Source organism: Saccostrea echinata, unplaced genomic scaffold (genome assembly GCF_033153115.1).
Source record: "Saccostrea echinata isolate AGI-Se365-2 ecotype Australia unplaced genomic scaffold, CSIRO_AGI_Sech_v1 ptg000054l, whole genome shotgun sequence".
Taxonomy (NCBI): Eukaryota; Metazoa; Mollusca; class Bivalvia; order Ostreida; family Ostreidae; genus Saccostrea; species Saccostrea echinata.
The window spans coordinates 11,932,504-11,951,033 of record NW_026889803.1 but is presented as its reverse complement, the minus strand read 5'-3'; the positions used below and the strand labels follow the sequence as shown (position 1 = coordinate 11,951,033).

Here is an 18,530-nt window from a genome sequence, read left to right as displayed (position 1 = left end):
ATTAATTAATAACCAATCATAATTAATAATTCCATCCCGTAATTAATAATTAGCCAATCATACATAATTATCATCCCGTAATGAAATCTCACTCTCGTACATCGTATGTAAAATTATTACAATACGTAAATAAATTAATAAAATATAAATTTACACTTTAAAAGCACATTTAACATTTAATTAAACAGAATCTACAATCAAATCTTCCGCCAAAATAACTACGGTAAAAATAGATCAATACACCGTGAAGAATCATGGGAAAATACACAAGTAAACAAAGTATGGCGGCGGCAGAAGTTACGGAAAACACGTGTGCTGAAAGATGCTATAATACATCGTTCACACGACAATTAAGGTAATCATGAGGTAATCATAAATTACTGTACAACTTTACAACTATGTATGTACAAGTAAATGATCAACAAACGTGTAATTAAATAACATAACGATGCTTGACATTCAACACATTATAACACATGAAAAGGGGGGGAGCGATTGTTACAATATAATAAAAATCTTATTTTATCTCGAAGTTATTGAAACTTCGAATTTCTGGACGCGTTTGATTGACACATCCTTGCACTTTCACAAATTTGAATTTTATTCTTAATACTTAAGAAAAGTGGCAATTTTGTTGTGTATTAATGAAAAATATTCAAACTATAATCCAGAAAATTCAGAGTAGAAATGTGAAATGCTATTGCAATATATAAGTCGTGATATTATACAGAAAATTTGAGAAAATATTAAGTTCAAATCTGTGTCTAAGCACCTTTAAGTCAGTCTCGTCAACAAAGATTGAATAAAAAGTTTAACTGAAAATTAAGTGTAAGGGGAACAATGGAAATAACTTAAAGTTGACAGAGACACAATGATTGAGGTAATAAAGATATAACGTAACAACATTTCTATGAATGAGAATGTGCTGATAAAATGAACCACAAGTGTTCTATCAAAGTCGATGCGAGACAGACAGGCCTAGACTATTGTCGGCAGGCAAGTTGAATACTGATAATTTGCAAGAGAAGGAATTGGCTACAATTTGACAGCTACTTTAATAATTTCATTATTTCAAACATTAAAATATTTACTTTAATATAATAATTATCATGTTTATAGATGCATAAAAATTCCCCCATCCCCAACAAACCCATTGGATTAAGAGCACAATGCAAAAAATTAATAGTCGATGAAAATGGTTGATTCAATTGGAGCACAATAACTTTCTGTAACCAGATCATCCAGTTTGCAAATTATCCGTCAATCACATACAGATTCCTTGTCTCTAATTTTACTGAAAGATTTTTTTAAAATCTAAAACATGGTGAATTTTAGGGACAGTAGGTATTGGATGTCTATAATTATTGTTTTAAATATGTACAACTTTGTAAATACACTCCAATTGCAAATGCAGAGCTGCCAACATCATGAAATGAAAAATCATAAAGAAGGGGTTCAGTCACCCCCAAGGCCCCCAGCTGCTGTAGATTGTTTCTATTCTGTTAACATTTAATGATTTAGAATGCAAGTTAGCATAAAAAGAGACAATGATTTAAGCAAGTACTATACAGACTATAAACTATTTATTACCATAGTGAAAACAAATAAAGTGGAAAGCTATGAAAATCAGATTTTTGATGGAGAAAAACAGAAATCGAAAGGAAATAGAGAAATCGTAAAGCATATTTTGAATGCTCAAACTGTAAGCCTTACACCAAAATCATAAGGGTTGGCAGCTCTGCAAATGTATAGAACATTTAATGTGGCAAAATATTTTTAGGAGAAAAATTTTATGGGGGTCTTTTTAGTGCAGAACTTATATCATGAAAAGTAATACATCAACATATATTTTTTTTTTTTTGCAATTCTTTTTCCAAGATGTTATTTTGTAAAAATTAAGAATACAATTTCTCAAATATTGAGTCCATAAAAATATTAAAGAATGACCCAGATTTACCTTTGCAGCATATTTTCTTGTGTTACATTTTGATACATTAGCCTAACAAAGTACTCACAATATTTATAATGATTCACATAAAAACAATGATAAATAATTTAGGCAAATTTGAGGACAGGTACATTTTTCCAAGTCTTAATATTTGGTGTTTCTGGGTATATACTGCTAAGAGGCAATAGCAGAAAATAACAGGCCTGTATGAAGCAATTTCAATTTGGGGGGCACAACCAAACATTTTTAGTTGGGGGGGGGGGGGGGCACTACCAAACATTCAAAAATTCCTTGACAAGCGAAATAAAAAAAAGGTCATCAGATGTTATAATTGAGGGGAACAAGCATACAGTAGCTATGTTTTCTATAGTATTCTATATATCAATCTGCAAAATTATTGGTGGGGGGGGGGGGGGGGGGGGAGGGGGTACCCCCCAGTTCCTTCGGCCATGAATAAGCAAGTTGACATATAATTACGTCTATCCATTGCTGGAAAGTATGTCTATGCTATAAAAGCAAGTTTTTCAAGATTGAGCCCATTTAGTGCCGAGTATAGAAATACCATTAAATTAAGTTTATGAACTTTGTAAAACCATTACTAGTATCTAAGATGAACACAGCTTTGGCTTCACTCATGGTTTTACATTCATGCTTTTCAAACAAGATACAGATTTTCCTCCCTTTGAATTCATAGTCTTTATATTTTTCATTCTTTTGATTATTAATTATACGCATGTTAATTTTATGACAGTGTTATTTTCCTGGGTTTCTTTTTCCTTTCTACAATGAAAAGGTGGAAATAAAACACAGTTAAGACATATTGGCTGTGCAAATATCTGCAGGCAAAATACTCTAATAATCTAAAAGGCCTTTTTTACATGAATCATGGTCTACAGAATATTATTTATTAATTAAAATATACTAAGACCATACATTTGTACCTCTATCCTAAATAAATGAAAATTAACACCCACCCACCTACCCCTTTCAGTAAGACTAATTTATTACTATGATTTTTGTATATCACATAATAATGGGAAATTTTTGGAATCATCACAAGATCAGCTATTTTCTTTTTGTAACCAAATTAGTAAGATATGTTTCAAGGCATGGAATTTCACTTTTTGTCATTTTACCCCCCCCCCCTTTTTTTTTTTTAAATTTTGATTTTATTAATTGTTTACAAAAAAATTATAATCAATACTGCACACATTCACCATTGCACTGTGAATTCTGATTAATTCAACAGCTTAACTACTAGATATCCAGACAACTTCCAACCTTAAAATCTCAATGTTTCTCAAAAATCTTCACAATCTTATCACTAAAGCTTGCTGACAGTAAGGATCTTAATGAAAAGAGATTTCTAAAATATTAAAGCCTAGTTATTATATCTTCATGAGACACCAGAGATTGGGTGCTTTTTTAATAAGAATTTATAGATCAATTCTTCCACTTACCAGAATAATCTGCACTTGCCAGAAGTTGAGAGAAAAAAAAATCCATTAAAACACTTTTGATCTTATAAACATATCTTGAGAAATTCTCTCTTCAGTATTATGCATGCCATAAGGTATATTCATCATTAACTTTTTCTTTGAAAATACATGTATATTCCATGCAAAAACATCTTTATTTGACAAAACTTACAAGAAAATTGGTTTATTTTCATGAAAAATTGCTATAATAACCCTGTGTGGGTAATGCACTTTATCATACTATGCATTCTCTACATTTTCGTGCCCAAAACATGATATATATCTTTTTTACATCTTCATGCCCAAAACATATTTCTATTTTAATGAATACCTCTGGACTCTAACAAAAATGGCATAAAAGAAAAAAAAGACACAGAGCTTATCTTGATATAACCCAAAACCAAATCTTTATATTTGATGATTTAATTACACTGGGAGCAGTTTTTTCTTCGTTCACTTACCCAGATTTCTTCCCGCAGCACAAATATTCGGAGAGACGCTGCAGTGGCGACTGGCGTCGTCCTCCACCCCCTTTACCTTTCTGTGTTTTGGACATTACTTGGCAGAGCACTTTTTTACTGCATTTATCATTGGTGATGATTACTTTTCCTTCCCAGAGTTATAAACACACATAGAAAACATAAAAATGTAACTTTCCTCCTCAAAAAAGCATATCTCTCTAGATATTCCTATCATCTGGGTCTCCCTTCAGCTTCCCTTATGCCCATTCAATAAGCAACCAGAGAATGGCTTTAAAAATTAATCAACAATTCATTCACAGAAAGAAATGTTACTTGGCAATGGGTCCTGACATTTGTTTACACAAATTGAGAAAAATAATAGAAAAATGTGCAGTCCTGACTAAACAATCTTCATTCATCAGGACTTAGGCAATATCATTGATTTCCAACCCATTAGACACTTAACTCAGTTATCAAGAATCAAGTTGTCCCTTGCGGTGTTCCTGATACAGAAACAGAATACCTATATCAAGTTTAAAACAGTGTGTATTGTGACTGAACTATTCACTACAGCTTTTATTCACCTCCAATCAATCTGTACTTAGTACCGGTAACTAAGCCATCTGCTGTGTAAGGATTAGGGGTGAAATTAAAAAAAAAAAAAAGCACCATGGACCTCTCACTGCAATATCTTTATATAAACTGATGTCTGATACTGAAGAAGTTCCATTTCCACTTCACAAGTCCCAGAGACAAAATTGTCCTCTCAGAAACAGCTCTGAGTAAATCCAATAATGGTTCCACTCTTTGCACTTCAACACATACAGACTCCCAGAATTATATTCCATGAGCATTACCTTTACTTACAGCATAATCAGTCCTTATTCTTTCCTTTAAGTTCTGGATGTAATTTTCTTATTTGGTGTGGCTTGTTACATAACTTCTATAACTAGGGAATAATTATTTTCTCAGAATATAATATCAAGATTTCCTGATGCAGGTTCTCTCTCTCTCGCTTCCCTATCCATTATATTAGCTTCCTCCTACCATTAACACTCTATCATATAACATGGATTCTCTGATAATATTAAGCAATAGGTGACAGGTTTTTGTGCTGAGTAATCTTCCACTGACACTACTGTTTTTACACAAATAGATTAGTAATGCATGGCTTTCAGTTTTAATCAAAATGAGATATCTGAATATAATTAATAAGAATTGATTAGTTTCCTCAATCCTAAATGTACAGATGTATAGAATTAAATCTGTTTCTCTCCTAAAACTTATCAAATGAATATCTTGTTGAAATAAAATATCTCATAAAAAAGAGCTTAAAAAATAATAATACATATCTAATACTCTTCTTTATTATACAAAATATGTTCTTTCCTAGAATTTTAATATGATGAAAAAATTTTTGACAAAATTTCATTGACATGTTCATCACCTGCAGGTGGCCTGCCCCTCTCCCCACCTTTTGAGAATGTTAAGTTCTTATTTAGATTTTAAGGATAAAAAATTTCAATGAAAGCCCCCTCCCCTCGAAAAGTTTATGGACCTTTACGTCCCACCAAATAAAATTTTTATTTGGGAGAATTCTTTTCCTGGGGGGGGGGGGGCTGGTCAAAGACTTTTTTCAGGTAAATTGTCAATTTTTTCCTTTCAACGCCCCCTTTTTCAAAATCAATCCTATATATGTGCCTGATATTTATTTTTTCTACATTGCACCTAAACTAGAATTAAAAATTCCAAAATAACATGACTGTTTTTTTAAGCCCGTTTCTCTCATTATATTCGGCTAGCATGTCAGTAGATATGTGAACAAGAAAGATGGCACGGATTGCTCAATGAGTGTGTGTCATTTAATCATTGAATCATATAATAAGACAATTATTGCCGTTTTTTCCCCGTCAATATGATGATTTAGCCACCTTCGAAGTACAATATTCACCTCGCCCTTCAGGCTCGGTGAATATTGTACTCCTCAGGTGTCTAAATCATCGTATTGACCTCAAAAACCAGCAATAATTGTATAATATCTCCCATTTTCAGTAAATATTTTCTATATACTAGGGGTTGGGGTTGGGGGGGGGGGGGGAGGAGGGTTCCACATAGACAAGGATATTTGACACTAAGGATCTTTATCATATTATTATTTATCAATATGATAAAAATCCTTAATGTCAAATATCAATACATTGCTTTATCAAGAACTTTCAATCCATACAGTTATTTAAAATGGTGTTGTTTTATGTTGTAACTTTATAAACATTCTCAATCCAAAAAGAGACAAAGGGCTATCTTGTGTACTGATAATTCATCTTTGAATGCATCTGTTCTTAATCAATGTCCTCGTTATGTTTAAAAATCATTTTATTAAGGTTTTGAATCTTAAATAATTAACTTTTTATCATAAACATCTCAATGTGGATGAAATGAAGATATGATTTGGTTCAGAGTATTTTTAATGGTTGCAAATAGCTATTGGGTTTTATGCAAATAAATCATAATTAATTTTCCCTAACTAGCATTCGCTGTGCTGAAGCAACCTCCCTGAAAATTAATAGAGATATATGGTACGTACATGTATGATCACCTAATGGTAGAACAAAAAGATAGAGGCCTATAATTAAAGAAAAAATTGCAAATCTGAAGAAAAAAATGACATGAATTTATGTTCATCCTATGTCTTAATGTTCACATTATTAGTTTGTTAATAAATATCCGCTGAAGGTTTATTTACATGAAATTAACCCATAAAGATAGCATATGAGACCAGTTTTTGTCAAACTAGAATTCAATTTCAGATGATGTCCTTCTAGGGTAAGCCTACATGAAGAAATATTTAGTAATAAATCTATGATCATCTTTAAGCAAAGTATGCTCAACAGATTCTGGTTAAGTGCTTCTTTTTTCAGTGATTATTTTGTTTTAGACTTAGTAATTGTGTGCCTAGTAATAAGTTACAAGGAGCATATCAGTTTATTCCCACAGAAATCTTGATATCAAAATAAATGCTGCTTGATGCAAAAAGTGAAAAAATAGTTGTTCAGTCTGGATTAGAACAAGGGTCTCTAAAATAAAATGAGGTATGAGGTACAAAACATTGGATCAAAAAGAGACGGTCACCTAATATGCTCCAGACAAGAATAACTGTCTAGCATTCGCTGTGCTGATCGAAGCAACCTCCCTGAAAATTAATAGAGATATATGGTACGTACATGTACGATCACCTAATGGTAGAACAAAAAGATAGAGGCCTATAATTAAAGAAAAAATTGCAAATCTGAAAAAAAAAAATGACATGAATTTATGTTCATCCTATGTCTTAATGTTCACATTATTAGTTTGTTAATAAATATCCGCTGAAGGTTTATTTACATGAAATTAACCCATAAAGATAGCATATGAAACCAGTTTTTGTCAAACTAGAATTCAATTTCAGATGATGTCCTTCTAGGGTAAGCCTACATGAAGAAATATTTAGTAATAAATCTATGATCATCTTTAAGCAAAGCATGCTCAACAGATTCTGGTTAAGTGCTTCTTTTTTCAGTGATTATTTTGTTTTAGACTTAGTAATTGTGTGCCTAGTAATAAGTTACAAGGAGCATATCAGTTTATTCCCACAGAAATCTTGATATCAAAATAAATGCTGCTTGATGCAAAAAGTGAAAAAATAGTTGTTCAGTCTGGATTAGAACAAGGGTCTCTAAAATAAAATGAGGTATGAGGTACAAAACATTGGATCAAAAAGAGACGGTCACCTAATATGCTCCAGACAAGAATTTTACACAGAGACTTGTTCTGAACTTCATCTTTTACCTATTGGTTCAAACAGTGAAAACCCTTTACTAAGGATGGGTATCACCATAAATTTCGTATCGCGATATATCACAATTTTTTCCCAAAATATCCTGATGATATCATGATATTTTTACAAGCAATTTTTACAATAATTTTTAATGAATATTCATAATTTTCCAAAAGATATGCTGGAAAAACATGACTTCACTTTTTTCATTTTTTTATTTAGTACATAATATCAAGCAATTTTGGATAATAGGATGCCGTTCTTTTACAGTGTTTCAACACTTTTTACACTTCCTGTAATTGTAATTTGAAAGATTGAACAAATAAATGAATAATTTCTGGAATTTATAACTATGTACCTAATTATCGGTATTTTCGTCTCCGTATTACGATACATATCACACAATTAAAAAATCACAATATACCGGTATACCATAAAATCGCACATCCCTACCCTATACCCAAGGTAATTTATGAGCCAAAACAAGGAGATTACAAAAAGATCTTAAGCCCTGACCTCTGAGAGGTAGAGAACAAGAATTTTACACAGAAACCTGTTTGACCTTGATATTTTATCTTGGATCTATGTTACTGCACACCCTTTACCTACATACACTCTGTGGGTGATGTATGAGTACGACGGCAAAAGGGAGAGAAAATATGCTCCTCAAAAGGATTTTACAAAGAGAAGTTTTGACCTTCAACTTTTACTAATAAACTAAGTCATTGTAAACTCTCTTCCCAAGGACACTCTGTGGTCAAATTATAAGCCAGAGATTTGGCAAAGGTAGAGAAAATATACCCTGAGTAAGTAATGTACAATGGAAAGACAGATGGAAAAGTAGGGTATCGGCACAGTGAGACCCTTAAAGTTTTTGTTTTAAATCTTAGTACATACAGGTACTAGAAATCTTGACATGAATAAAAATTTTTGTTTTGCTAAAATTTTCATGTTTTCTTTTCCATTTTATTTTTCTTAAGAAACAAGTAATGACATTTTTGTGGCCTAAAGTCATGATCTGAAATGACTACTGATCTAAAATAAAAATCGAATGAGGTCTCAATAGGGCTCTGTCTATTATCAGCATGTTCCTCTAACATACAGTCATGATATGCCTGCCTTTTAAGTTTTATTTTTCTATTGATTATGTGTGATCTTGTCAAACATAAATAAATATAACCAAATTATTAAATCATGTATTATTTACGAATCGTCAAACAAATTCCCAAGTCACAATACAACAACTATGTACTATAAACACTGTTTACATTAGGAAGAGAACACTCAGTTTTCTGTCAATGCTGCAGCCCACTCAGAGGCTTCTATAAAATAGTTATCATTCAATAAATGTCAGATTATTTAATGCTGGGCCAAAAAAAAATCTGCTAATACTAAAAACATGTTTTTGTTCCTTCGAGAAAATCCAGTTTTCTGGCCCAGACCTGAGAGATGGGATGGTGTTTGTGTAAATTATATCTCAGAAATGAAGACCGATTGTCTACTCAGTCTTGCGGACATCCCCATCTAACACATGTCGCTGCTGATAGCAACCGCAAAAAACAAAAATTTAGATACATCATTAAACAACAATTTCATGCCACTCAATGTCTATCTTCTTTCATTAATCCTGACAATTGATTTTAATCTACCCATCCAGCAATTCCAGCAAGAACCATTTTCATACAAAAAGATTACACCAAGCTCAACCAAAAAAAAAAGCAATTACCAGAGGCCAATTTTCTTCCTGTGAAGACAATGACGTACTAATATATCAAACTCACAGTTCCACTCTAGATTTATCTAATTTAAAATGTTGAGTACAAAGGAAGAACATTTTTGACATAAGAAATCAATTAGGACTGCATTTATCTCATTTTTAAGGTTCTTCCCTTTTTTCAAATAGTTTTCTTTATTTTGAAGATCTCATGGTGTCTACATGAAAAAATATTACAAATTCATGTATATTTGATATGGTATGGTAAAATGTATATTGGAATTTAAAAAAAAAACCATTGTTGGTCTATCTTAATACTTTAGTGTTTCTTCTTCTAGTCCGTTATTTAGTTGATAAGGGTTTAAAAGACATGGAGAACTGCAATAAAGGGCAAATCTATAGATCACATCGTGGTATAATGAGTTTAGGCTTAGATCAAATATAAGTAACACTTAAAAATTGTATCAAAATGCTTCCTTCATAAGGATTAGATACAAAAGTGTTCTTATGTCAAAGGATGTTTCTAAACAGTCATATAAATAACCTTTAAGCTAACAGTGGCCAAATTTTGAAATGGGAATACAATGTCAATGCAAACATATTAATGAAGTTGTAGAAAAATTTTGTTAATTCTTCGACCTACATGTACAATCTTGGCATCCTGAATCTTTTCTATACACTGCCCAAATACATTTCATAGAGATTAATAGTTGTGTTTACATGTAATGTTTACATGTTATGGACTAACAGACAAACAGCTCTAGAATGTGAATAAACAAAACCAAAAGGAATAGTGGTTAATTTTAATAATTCATGTCTGGGAATACAAGTTTTATGGAATGTAGTTGAAAATAAAAGACCATACAGAGCTATGTGCTAATTTGCTCACAAAAAAGTAGAAAACCAAAGCACTGACACTTATCACATACTGTATATATTATATAGGGCTATTTCTGCCATATTTTTAAGATTTTCCCAGACACTGTTGTATTTTAAATAATAAAATGCTTTCTTTGGTGTTAATATGGGAATTAATGTTGATGCTGTTGTAGAAAAAGTACATAATCTGTGTAAAGCAGGTTACGTAAATTTTTCTGCAATAGCTGCAACATTCATTCCCATACTAACAAAGAAAGAGTGTTATTGTTTATACATGTATTTATGTCTGTATAAATAATCATGTAAAGTAGGATTAAGTATGTAGGTTATTGTATGTTTCTTTGATGGAAGAGCCACTGCTCAAGAAATTTATACAGGTGGCTAATGTTTAGCACTGTTTTTCATATTGATAAACATTTTGGTTTTCTTAGGAAATAAAGGAGATAATATTCAGTAGATGTAAATATGAAGAGATATCTGTTGTTTTTAAATCTGCCCCACTCTTTTTAAATCTGCTCACTTGCGAAAAAGGGCTAAAGGGCAAAAATAGAGCATAAATCTCAATGTATACAGTACCCTCAAAGATAACAAAAACTTGCAGTTCTCATTAAAGCATATTAAGTTAATATCTCTATAAGCAAATGTAAATTATTGGTATCGGCTAATGAAAATGAACAATATGTGGCTGATACCAAGAGCATACATTGATGATAATATAAAAAAAACAATATCCCTAACCTGGATCTTAGACATAAAAAAAAACATCATAAAATTTATGTTTAAAATGGAAATCTGGCAAGTTTATAAACTTTCTAAATATTTTAGTCATATCATTTCATGAACACTTTGAACCTGGTTGATAACTCTGCAACTGCTTTAAAGAGAAACAAATGAGGCCAAAAAGGGTGTACCTCAGAAAAAAAGTGTACTAATTAAAGAACAAAGAGGTTGCCATAACGTCGACTTATTTGGAGTGGATCGATCAGCAAAAGTATAATTAAATGCCCTTCACAGAGTTAAATTCGAATTAAACGTAAGTTACTGCAAATCAAATTTGAACCGCATTCACACAGAGAATTTAATGCCAATTAGTTTAATTCAAATTCATTTACTGCGCATCAAATTACTTCTCATTAGCTCCATGTGAACGCAAAGTGAAGCTAATTTGAATTAAAATCTGACCCATGCGTAATAGCAAAATTAAGCCACCTGCCACATGTCGGTGATCAGATATTAGTACATATGCTAGTTTTTAGTGAAAAACAAAGAAAAATTAAGTTTATCAATAAATATTTGTACAGACACTACGATACTATGTCAAATGTAATCTGCTCTGTCATGTGAATGCAATTTAATTCGCATTATTTTACTTCAAATTAATCTACTGCCAATTAAATATTTAATGCATATTCATGTGAACAGGGCAAAAGTCTCCAGTCTCAAAATTGAAACATGTTTGTGCATGGCATTCTAATTATGAACTAAAAATCTGTGATCAAAAACACTCTCTTGAGAGAAGAGCTACAACAAAACTAGAAAAATCATTACCAGAAATAAACTTTGTGCAGAACATGAATAATTAAAGCTACCCGAACAGAAAATAACAAAAATCATCTCCATATAACAAAATATTGATTGATTTCATCCAAAAGGACAACATATAATCCAAGAGGGATTGAAAAATTCTAATAAATATTTATTATGAGGAAGCAGCCACATTATCTTAGGTAATACCAATTCTTAGCTTAAATAACAAATTTATTTCATCATAATCGCATCAAAATATGCCAATAACAGATTGGTAAACAATTCAGTTGAACAGAATGTCTCATTTATCACATATTGTACGAAGTACAATTAAACCCCTGGTTTCCCAGTCTCAATAACTACGCAGAAAAAATTGACACTTTAGTTAGACTGACAGTTTCCATACTTTATACCCTAACTCCCACATTCTGTTGGGAACCCCCAACCTCTTAGGGCAAAACAACTTAATTCTTTCACACTGAACTTCTACTTTGTATGCCTGATCTTTCCACCATCTTCTCTTGGGATCTGCAGGAGTTTTTTCCTCTTTGTTTGAATTAGGGTTTTGGGAGGACAAAACATTTCCAACAGGAATTGTATGTCATTTTTTACAGAAATAATAAAATGTCAACAGCTGAACGACTTTCAATATAATCCCTATCATTAATAATGAATTCAACATATTGTCTTGTTCTGATCAGCTATTAATGTTTAGTTGCCTCTAACTTCTGTAATCTTCTACAGCATGAAACATGTACACAGCTACATTATTCTACTGAGTGAAAAATCAATTTAGGAAATGAACAAATAATGGGTTTATAGACAGCAACCTTCTTTGTCAGAATGTATGAGATCTTACAATGCTTTTATTTATACTTTCTATAAGAAATTCCTTTGGAAGAATATTTGTGAGTTGACTTAAAAAAAGAATTGTTGGAGTTGCATTTTTTTTAATCTAGGAAAATATCCTCGAGAACTTTAAACCCATCAAACTAGCTAGGATGCAAACAAAAAACAAACTCGTAAGTTCTGCTAAAAGTACATTTTAAAAAAACTTGCCAAAACAGAAACAAAAAAAAACACTAAATTTAGGCAGTTAAATATAAATCAGTTATTCAGAGAACTTTGACAGTAGTTCCAATATACATGTTTTCAAAATTCAATGCTAATACATGTACTCAAAAATGTTTTACTGTCAACAACATCCAGATTCATATGTTACACTTGAAATATGTTTTTTTTTTTTAGCATGTACATCCTCTTAAATTGCACTATAAACAAGTTTTTGAAAGAATTTGTAAGAGTGTCATGCAAACATGATGTACTATAAATTTTGAAAATGAATAACATATACTGGTAATACATGCAGTTATAAGTCTATACCCTTTTTTAAATTGTTTATGCAAAGAAAATCGACTAATACAACAATCCTTCAGAATCATTCTATAAAATGATTTTAACAGGGAATTTATTTAATTGTACTTACTTGGCAGACTTTTTTCTGGTTGGTGGATGAGTGGGTCGTGACTTTTTGGGGGTGGGCTTTAAATGAATATGTCTTGGTGTGCCAACTTCTGTGCAGACACTAACACCTACAAAAAGTGAATGCTTGTGCAACTGAAATTTGTGAGAAAAATAATTTTGCTAGGTACAATAAGAAATCTTACCTTGTTCATACAGTGCTTGAAAGTCCTGCATAGAATTACATTTATGAACATCATAACAAAATACAAAATATCAGAACTATTACCTTTCAGAGAAATTCGGGGGAAATTCCTACTAGAATGTTATTCATATCATTTATTTGTCAAATTTCCATGGTGCAAGCAAGAACAACCAAGTTCTATATGTACCACCCCCAGAATTCATCTGTAGAATATAAATATTTTATAAGAAGCATCAAGACGCGAGACTAGAACACATTATTAATCATGCAATTTATGACACGGCACACCAAATACACTCAGGAAATCAAAATAATACCAATATGGCCACTTAATAGACTCAAAACAACTCTTTTTTTCCCCCGATGAGGGATTTCTCAATCATATCATCAGCAATTTTTTTTTTACTTTTAGAAGACTTTTTTTTCAGAATTAAAGTACAGTATTAAACCATAGCAGGAATTATTAACACCTTGAATACATGGCCATCTTTCTTTAAAAATAACTTGTTTATCATCTAAAATTGTCCCATTATCACAGTACTACTTGCCATTACAAAGTATTTGTATCAATAGAACAAAATTGGAAGAAAATTACATGTCTAAAAACTCCCACAAACCACTTAAAATCATGCGGATTTTGACAGCTATTTGGAGAGAAGTCATCATAATATGGTAATATTTTGACACAATGAGGCTTTAAATCATTTATCCAATTTCTCCAGCACGAAACACTGGGAGAAAAATAGGACTGGATAAGCTAAATAGTTGTCTGGGTTTTATTTTGTGCCAGCAAATGCACAGCAAGTGGCAAAATTTTGAAAATGTCTTACTGAACATCAAGATAGCAAATCTAAATTCTTGTTACCAGGACATGTTAATGCAACCAAAACAATCTAAAGGTGAAATATGAGAGAAGTTTGAACATTTCAAAAGTAAACAATATTTCAATCACACATGGTAAGAGTTGAGTATTTAAAGGAAATCTACCTCAAAGTGAATCAAATATGTTCTTAATGTTTTCATCATTTTATCCCCTAAATAGTAAAACACCACCAACACCATCCCCTTTTCCAAACAAGATGTGTTTGTGAAACACTGATGCTCCCATGGCAAAGGTTAAAGTTTCTCAAATGCAAGTCAAACTCCAGTGTGGAGGTCATGAGATCAAAAATATTGGTACCCAAAGGCCTTGTCACAAGGAATACATCTGTGAAATATGAAAGCCCTAACACCAGCCATTGATTCAAAAGTTTTGGCCAAGGTTAAAGTTTTTCAAAAGTAGGTCAAGATTCAAGGTCAAAGGGTGAAAAAAAGTGGTGCCCAAGGGAAGGTCTTGTCACAAGGAATACACCTGTGAAAAATAAAAGCCCTAGCACCAACCATTCAAAAATTATGGCCATGGTTAAAGTTTTTCAAAAGGAGGTCAAACTCCAAGGTCAAAAGGTCAAGGTCTTGTCACAAGGAATACACATGTGAAATTTGAAAGCACTAGCACCAACCATTCAAAAGTTATGACCTATGTTAATTAAGGTTTTTAAAAGCAGGTCAAACTCAAAGGTCAAGGTGAAATCTAAGTAGTTGGTACCCAAGGGAAGGTCTTGTCAGAAGGAATGCACCTGTGAAATATAAAAGCCCTAGTACTGAGTGTTCAAAAATGATGGCCAAGATTCAAGTTTTTCAAAAGTAGGTCAAACTCCAAGGTCAAAGGATAAAAATTTTTGGTACCTAAGGGAAGGACTTGTCACAAAAGATACAATTGTAAAATATATAAGCCCTAGCTCTAACCATTCAAAAGTTATGGTCAAGGTTAAAGTTTGGTAAAATTTTGCAAAAGTGAGTAAGGTCTTATCACAATGAATACACATGTGAAATGTGAAAGCCATAGCTCTAACCAATCAAAAGTTATATGCAAGGTGAAAGTTTTTGTGGACAAGCAGACAGACTGACAGACAAACAAACAGATGGACAGACAGAGCAAAATCTATATGCCCTCAATTCTTTCATTACGGGGGCATATAAAATTTATTATATTCAAATTTATGGGCACAAGTACCTATATAATGTAGAAAATTTGGCAATCACTGGGGTTGGAAGAATTATTTTTTACTGTACTTAGCTTTTAAAAAGTTAGCCTTAATAAAAGTACCGGTAAAGTAACGGTACATGCATAATGCATCACACTCATATGTCATTTTTTTAAGGATCATCGACCCTCTGATAAGAGGGATAACTCTCACTGGAGTTAATGTCTACAATCCTTTATAAAATTGTCAAGTTTAAGGTATTCAATGTATAACGACCACATTTCGTACCTAATTAATGAATGGTCCATGGTTTTTGATTATGGTAGCAATATGAAGGTGTTATTAAATAAAAATGCTCCACCAGAGGAATTTGCCAAATTTTGATTATTGTCCAATAAATTGCACCTTGAATTTAACATTGAAGTCTATGGGTAGCATATATTTTTTTAAAGATATTGTAAATAGTAATTTGAATTTGAATCAAATCTCTTGGTGAAAATTTGCATAAACTCTCTATTTAACTATGAAATAAAATGAAACATTTACCGCAGATATTTCGACAAATTAAAAATTTTCTCTTTTTCATCAAGGGCAGATAACTCTTCAAAAACTTTTAAGGAGCAAAATGACCGGCTTCTTACATGTTATCAGTCTTGTAAATTTGGTTCATTTCACTTTTATTGTTATCTAGCATTGCATTTTTAACTAGTTTAAAATCATTCAAAATTGTTCAAAATCCCTTCATTATACATTGAATACCTTAAAGGCAATTTCTGTCAAATTTTGCCCCGTAAAGCATGCTAAAATGGTGTGCATTTTAGTTATAAATTAGATTTCTTCTAAAAATCGTAAGTGTTAAAGCAAAGTTTTATATGAGAGCAGAGGGATGACAAACCTATGAAAAAATTCACTAATTGGATTTGGAGTCTTGACCCTTGTGGTAATTAAGTGTTAATTAGGACATATTGTGTGGTCTCGGTGAAAAAAGAAGTCAGCATAACCCCCAGTACAATGCAGTCAACTAGTAACATAAACATACATGTCATTAACTGCATTATTGAAAGCTGGATTATGGTGAAGAAGCGAAATTGTGTTAATTCAAAGGAGACAAGGTCTCAAACTCGAAATTGGACAATTGACCAATTTGTCAAATGAAGTTAACAGTAAATAGACGCCTACAGTTATATACCATAAAGCTCTCTGACATTCAAAAAGTTCAAAGCATAATGCTAGATGGAAACATGTGTATTCAATGAATAATTAATGGTTTCCCATTTGTAAAGTCATAAATTGGATGATTGGAATTAGCAGTGAGTTCATTAATTTACCAAACATGGAAATAAAGAAAAAGATAAACAGTACATTAGTCAGTCATCAAATGCCAATTTACACTACACACAGAAAAATTTACACTTACGAAGACCAGAAAGCCAAGTTCACAGCATGGTCAGGGCCTATTAGGAAAATTCTGGTGCCATTAATTGTGTGCAATTAACATTCCTATCACACAGTTTTATTGGGTTCTCATCAGTACAAATGTGTTTTACATTGATTACTCTCATTATGGTAGCCATGCATGTTACTTCTTACATATAAGGACAGTTTATTGACACATAAATTCCTGTAGAATCTCGAAAAGATGTTAACTACGATCATTGAATAGCCATGCAAAGATTTTTCACTTTATATATCATTCTGATATTTTTTAGCATACTACATTTATTTAAAATAATTTAAATGGGTCTTTTTTCCCCTTAAATATACTTTTTTCCTCTCTGAATTAAGCTAGCTCTCACAGGAGATAAAGAATTGTAGATAAATGTTAGGATATAACAAATACCATATATGTGCTTTCCGAAAAAAAAAAATACTAAAGCATTCTTTTATTCATAAATTAGACAGTATGTACATGTATGATGTATCCCAGATTCCCTTGACTTTAAAAAGTGAGTCTTGGGTTAAGTGCTTCAGAAGAGAGATAACTTCTGAAACAAGTAGCAAAGTTATTTTCCTTCATATGCTTGATTTATATTAATTATGTGTAACATATTAAAAGATGCATTTTTCACCCTCTCAGTTAGGATAAGGATAATGAATACACATGAACAATGTATTTTCATCGCTGGAATAGTTTATACACAAAGCATTTATAGTTACAGAATACTTATACCAGTACATGTATGTCAACTGTATCATGAGCTTTCTAGGATTTGATCATGTCACCAACCCATATCTTTACCTAGCAGATTCCCCCCCCCCCCCAAAAAAAAAAAACCGATGCCTTATTTCTTATATATCAACACCAATGTAACAATACCTCATGTCCTTAAGCCTTACAAATTGTTAAGATTTGATTTGCTAATGTTTTTGCTAATAAGGAAAGTTGTTTTGATGAAGACCGGTACAATTCACACGTTCTCTTGAGAAAACACATGTACAAAGCAGACCCTTGGCTGTTTCATTGTTTTTCTGCTTATTTTTAAAAAATCTTAAAAATCTTATAATTTAATTGAGAGAAAAACTTACAATTGTATTAAAAATTTTTCTCTGTAAACATTTATCCAAGAAATTTTTAAGTATCATACTGTATATCTTAAACTACTTCACTCACAAATCTGACTTCGATACACATGGGATATACTGAAATCTAAATCATAGAGCTTACTTTTTTGAAAGAGCCACAATAAACTTCACTTTTTTACTAGAAAACACCATTAATACTTTTACAACATATATGATACAGAATGCAATATACAACATGTATTTCAATACATACCTGCTCCCATACTGTTTTCTTGTGATGATTTTAGTATAAGCTAGCAAGGTGTGATGCTTCTCATTCTGTTCACATATAATTATCTATTGGATACGATATCTGTAACAAAAACACACCTGATAAAACTCAATTGTACCTCATGATGCACAAGTGGGAAATCACTATAATTGACCATCTGTAACGTAAGAGCAAAAAGGATGATGTTTTGTATCAACAGTTCATTGAACCCTTAATACCTGTATT

At 31.8% G+C, this 18,530-nt stretch overlaps 1 protein-coding gene across 1 annotated transcript in view; it reads right to left on the bottom strand.

Moving 5' to 3' along the window:
- The window catches only part of LOC133205314 (calcium/calmodulin-dependent protein kinase kinase 1-like), a 69,966-nt gene extending 51,654 nt beyond the window's left edge, over positions 1-18,312 (bottom strand). The window contains exons 1-2 of the mRNA XM_061341096.1: positions 18,288-18,312; positions 13,308-13,413 (exon numbers count right to left, since the gene is read on the bottom strand). Of these exons, the coding sequence (XP_061197080.1) occupies positions 13,308-13,413; positions 18,288-18,297 (116 nt within the window). The 5' untranslated portion in view covers positions 18,298-18,312. The remainder of the gene's footprint in view (positions 1-13,307; positions 13,414-18,287) is intronic.
- Positions 18,313-18,530: the final 218 nt, after the last annotated feature.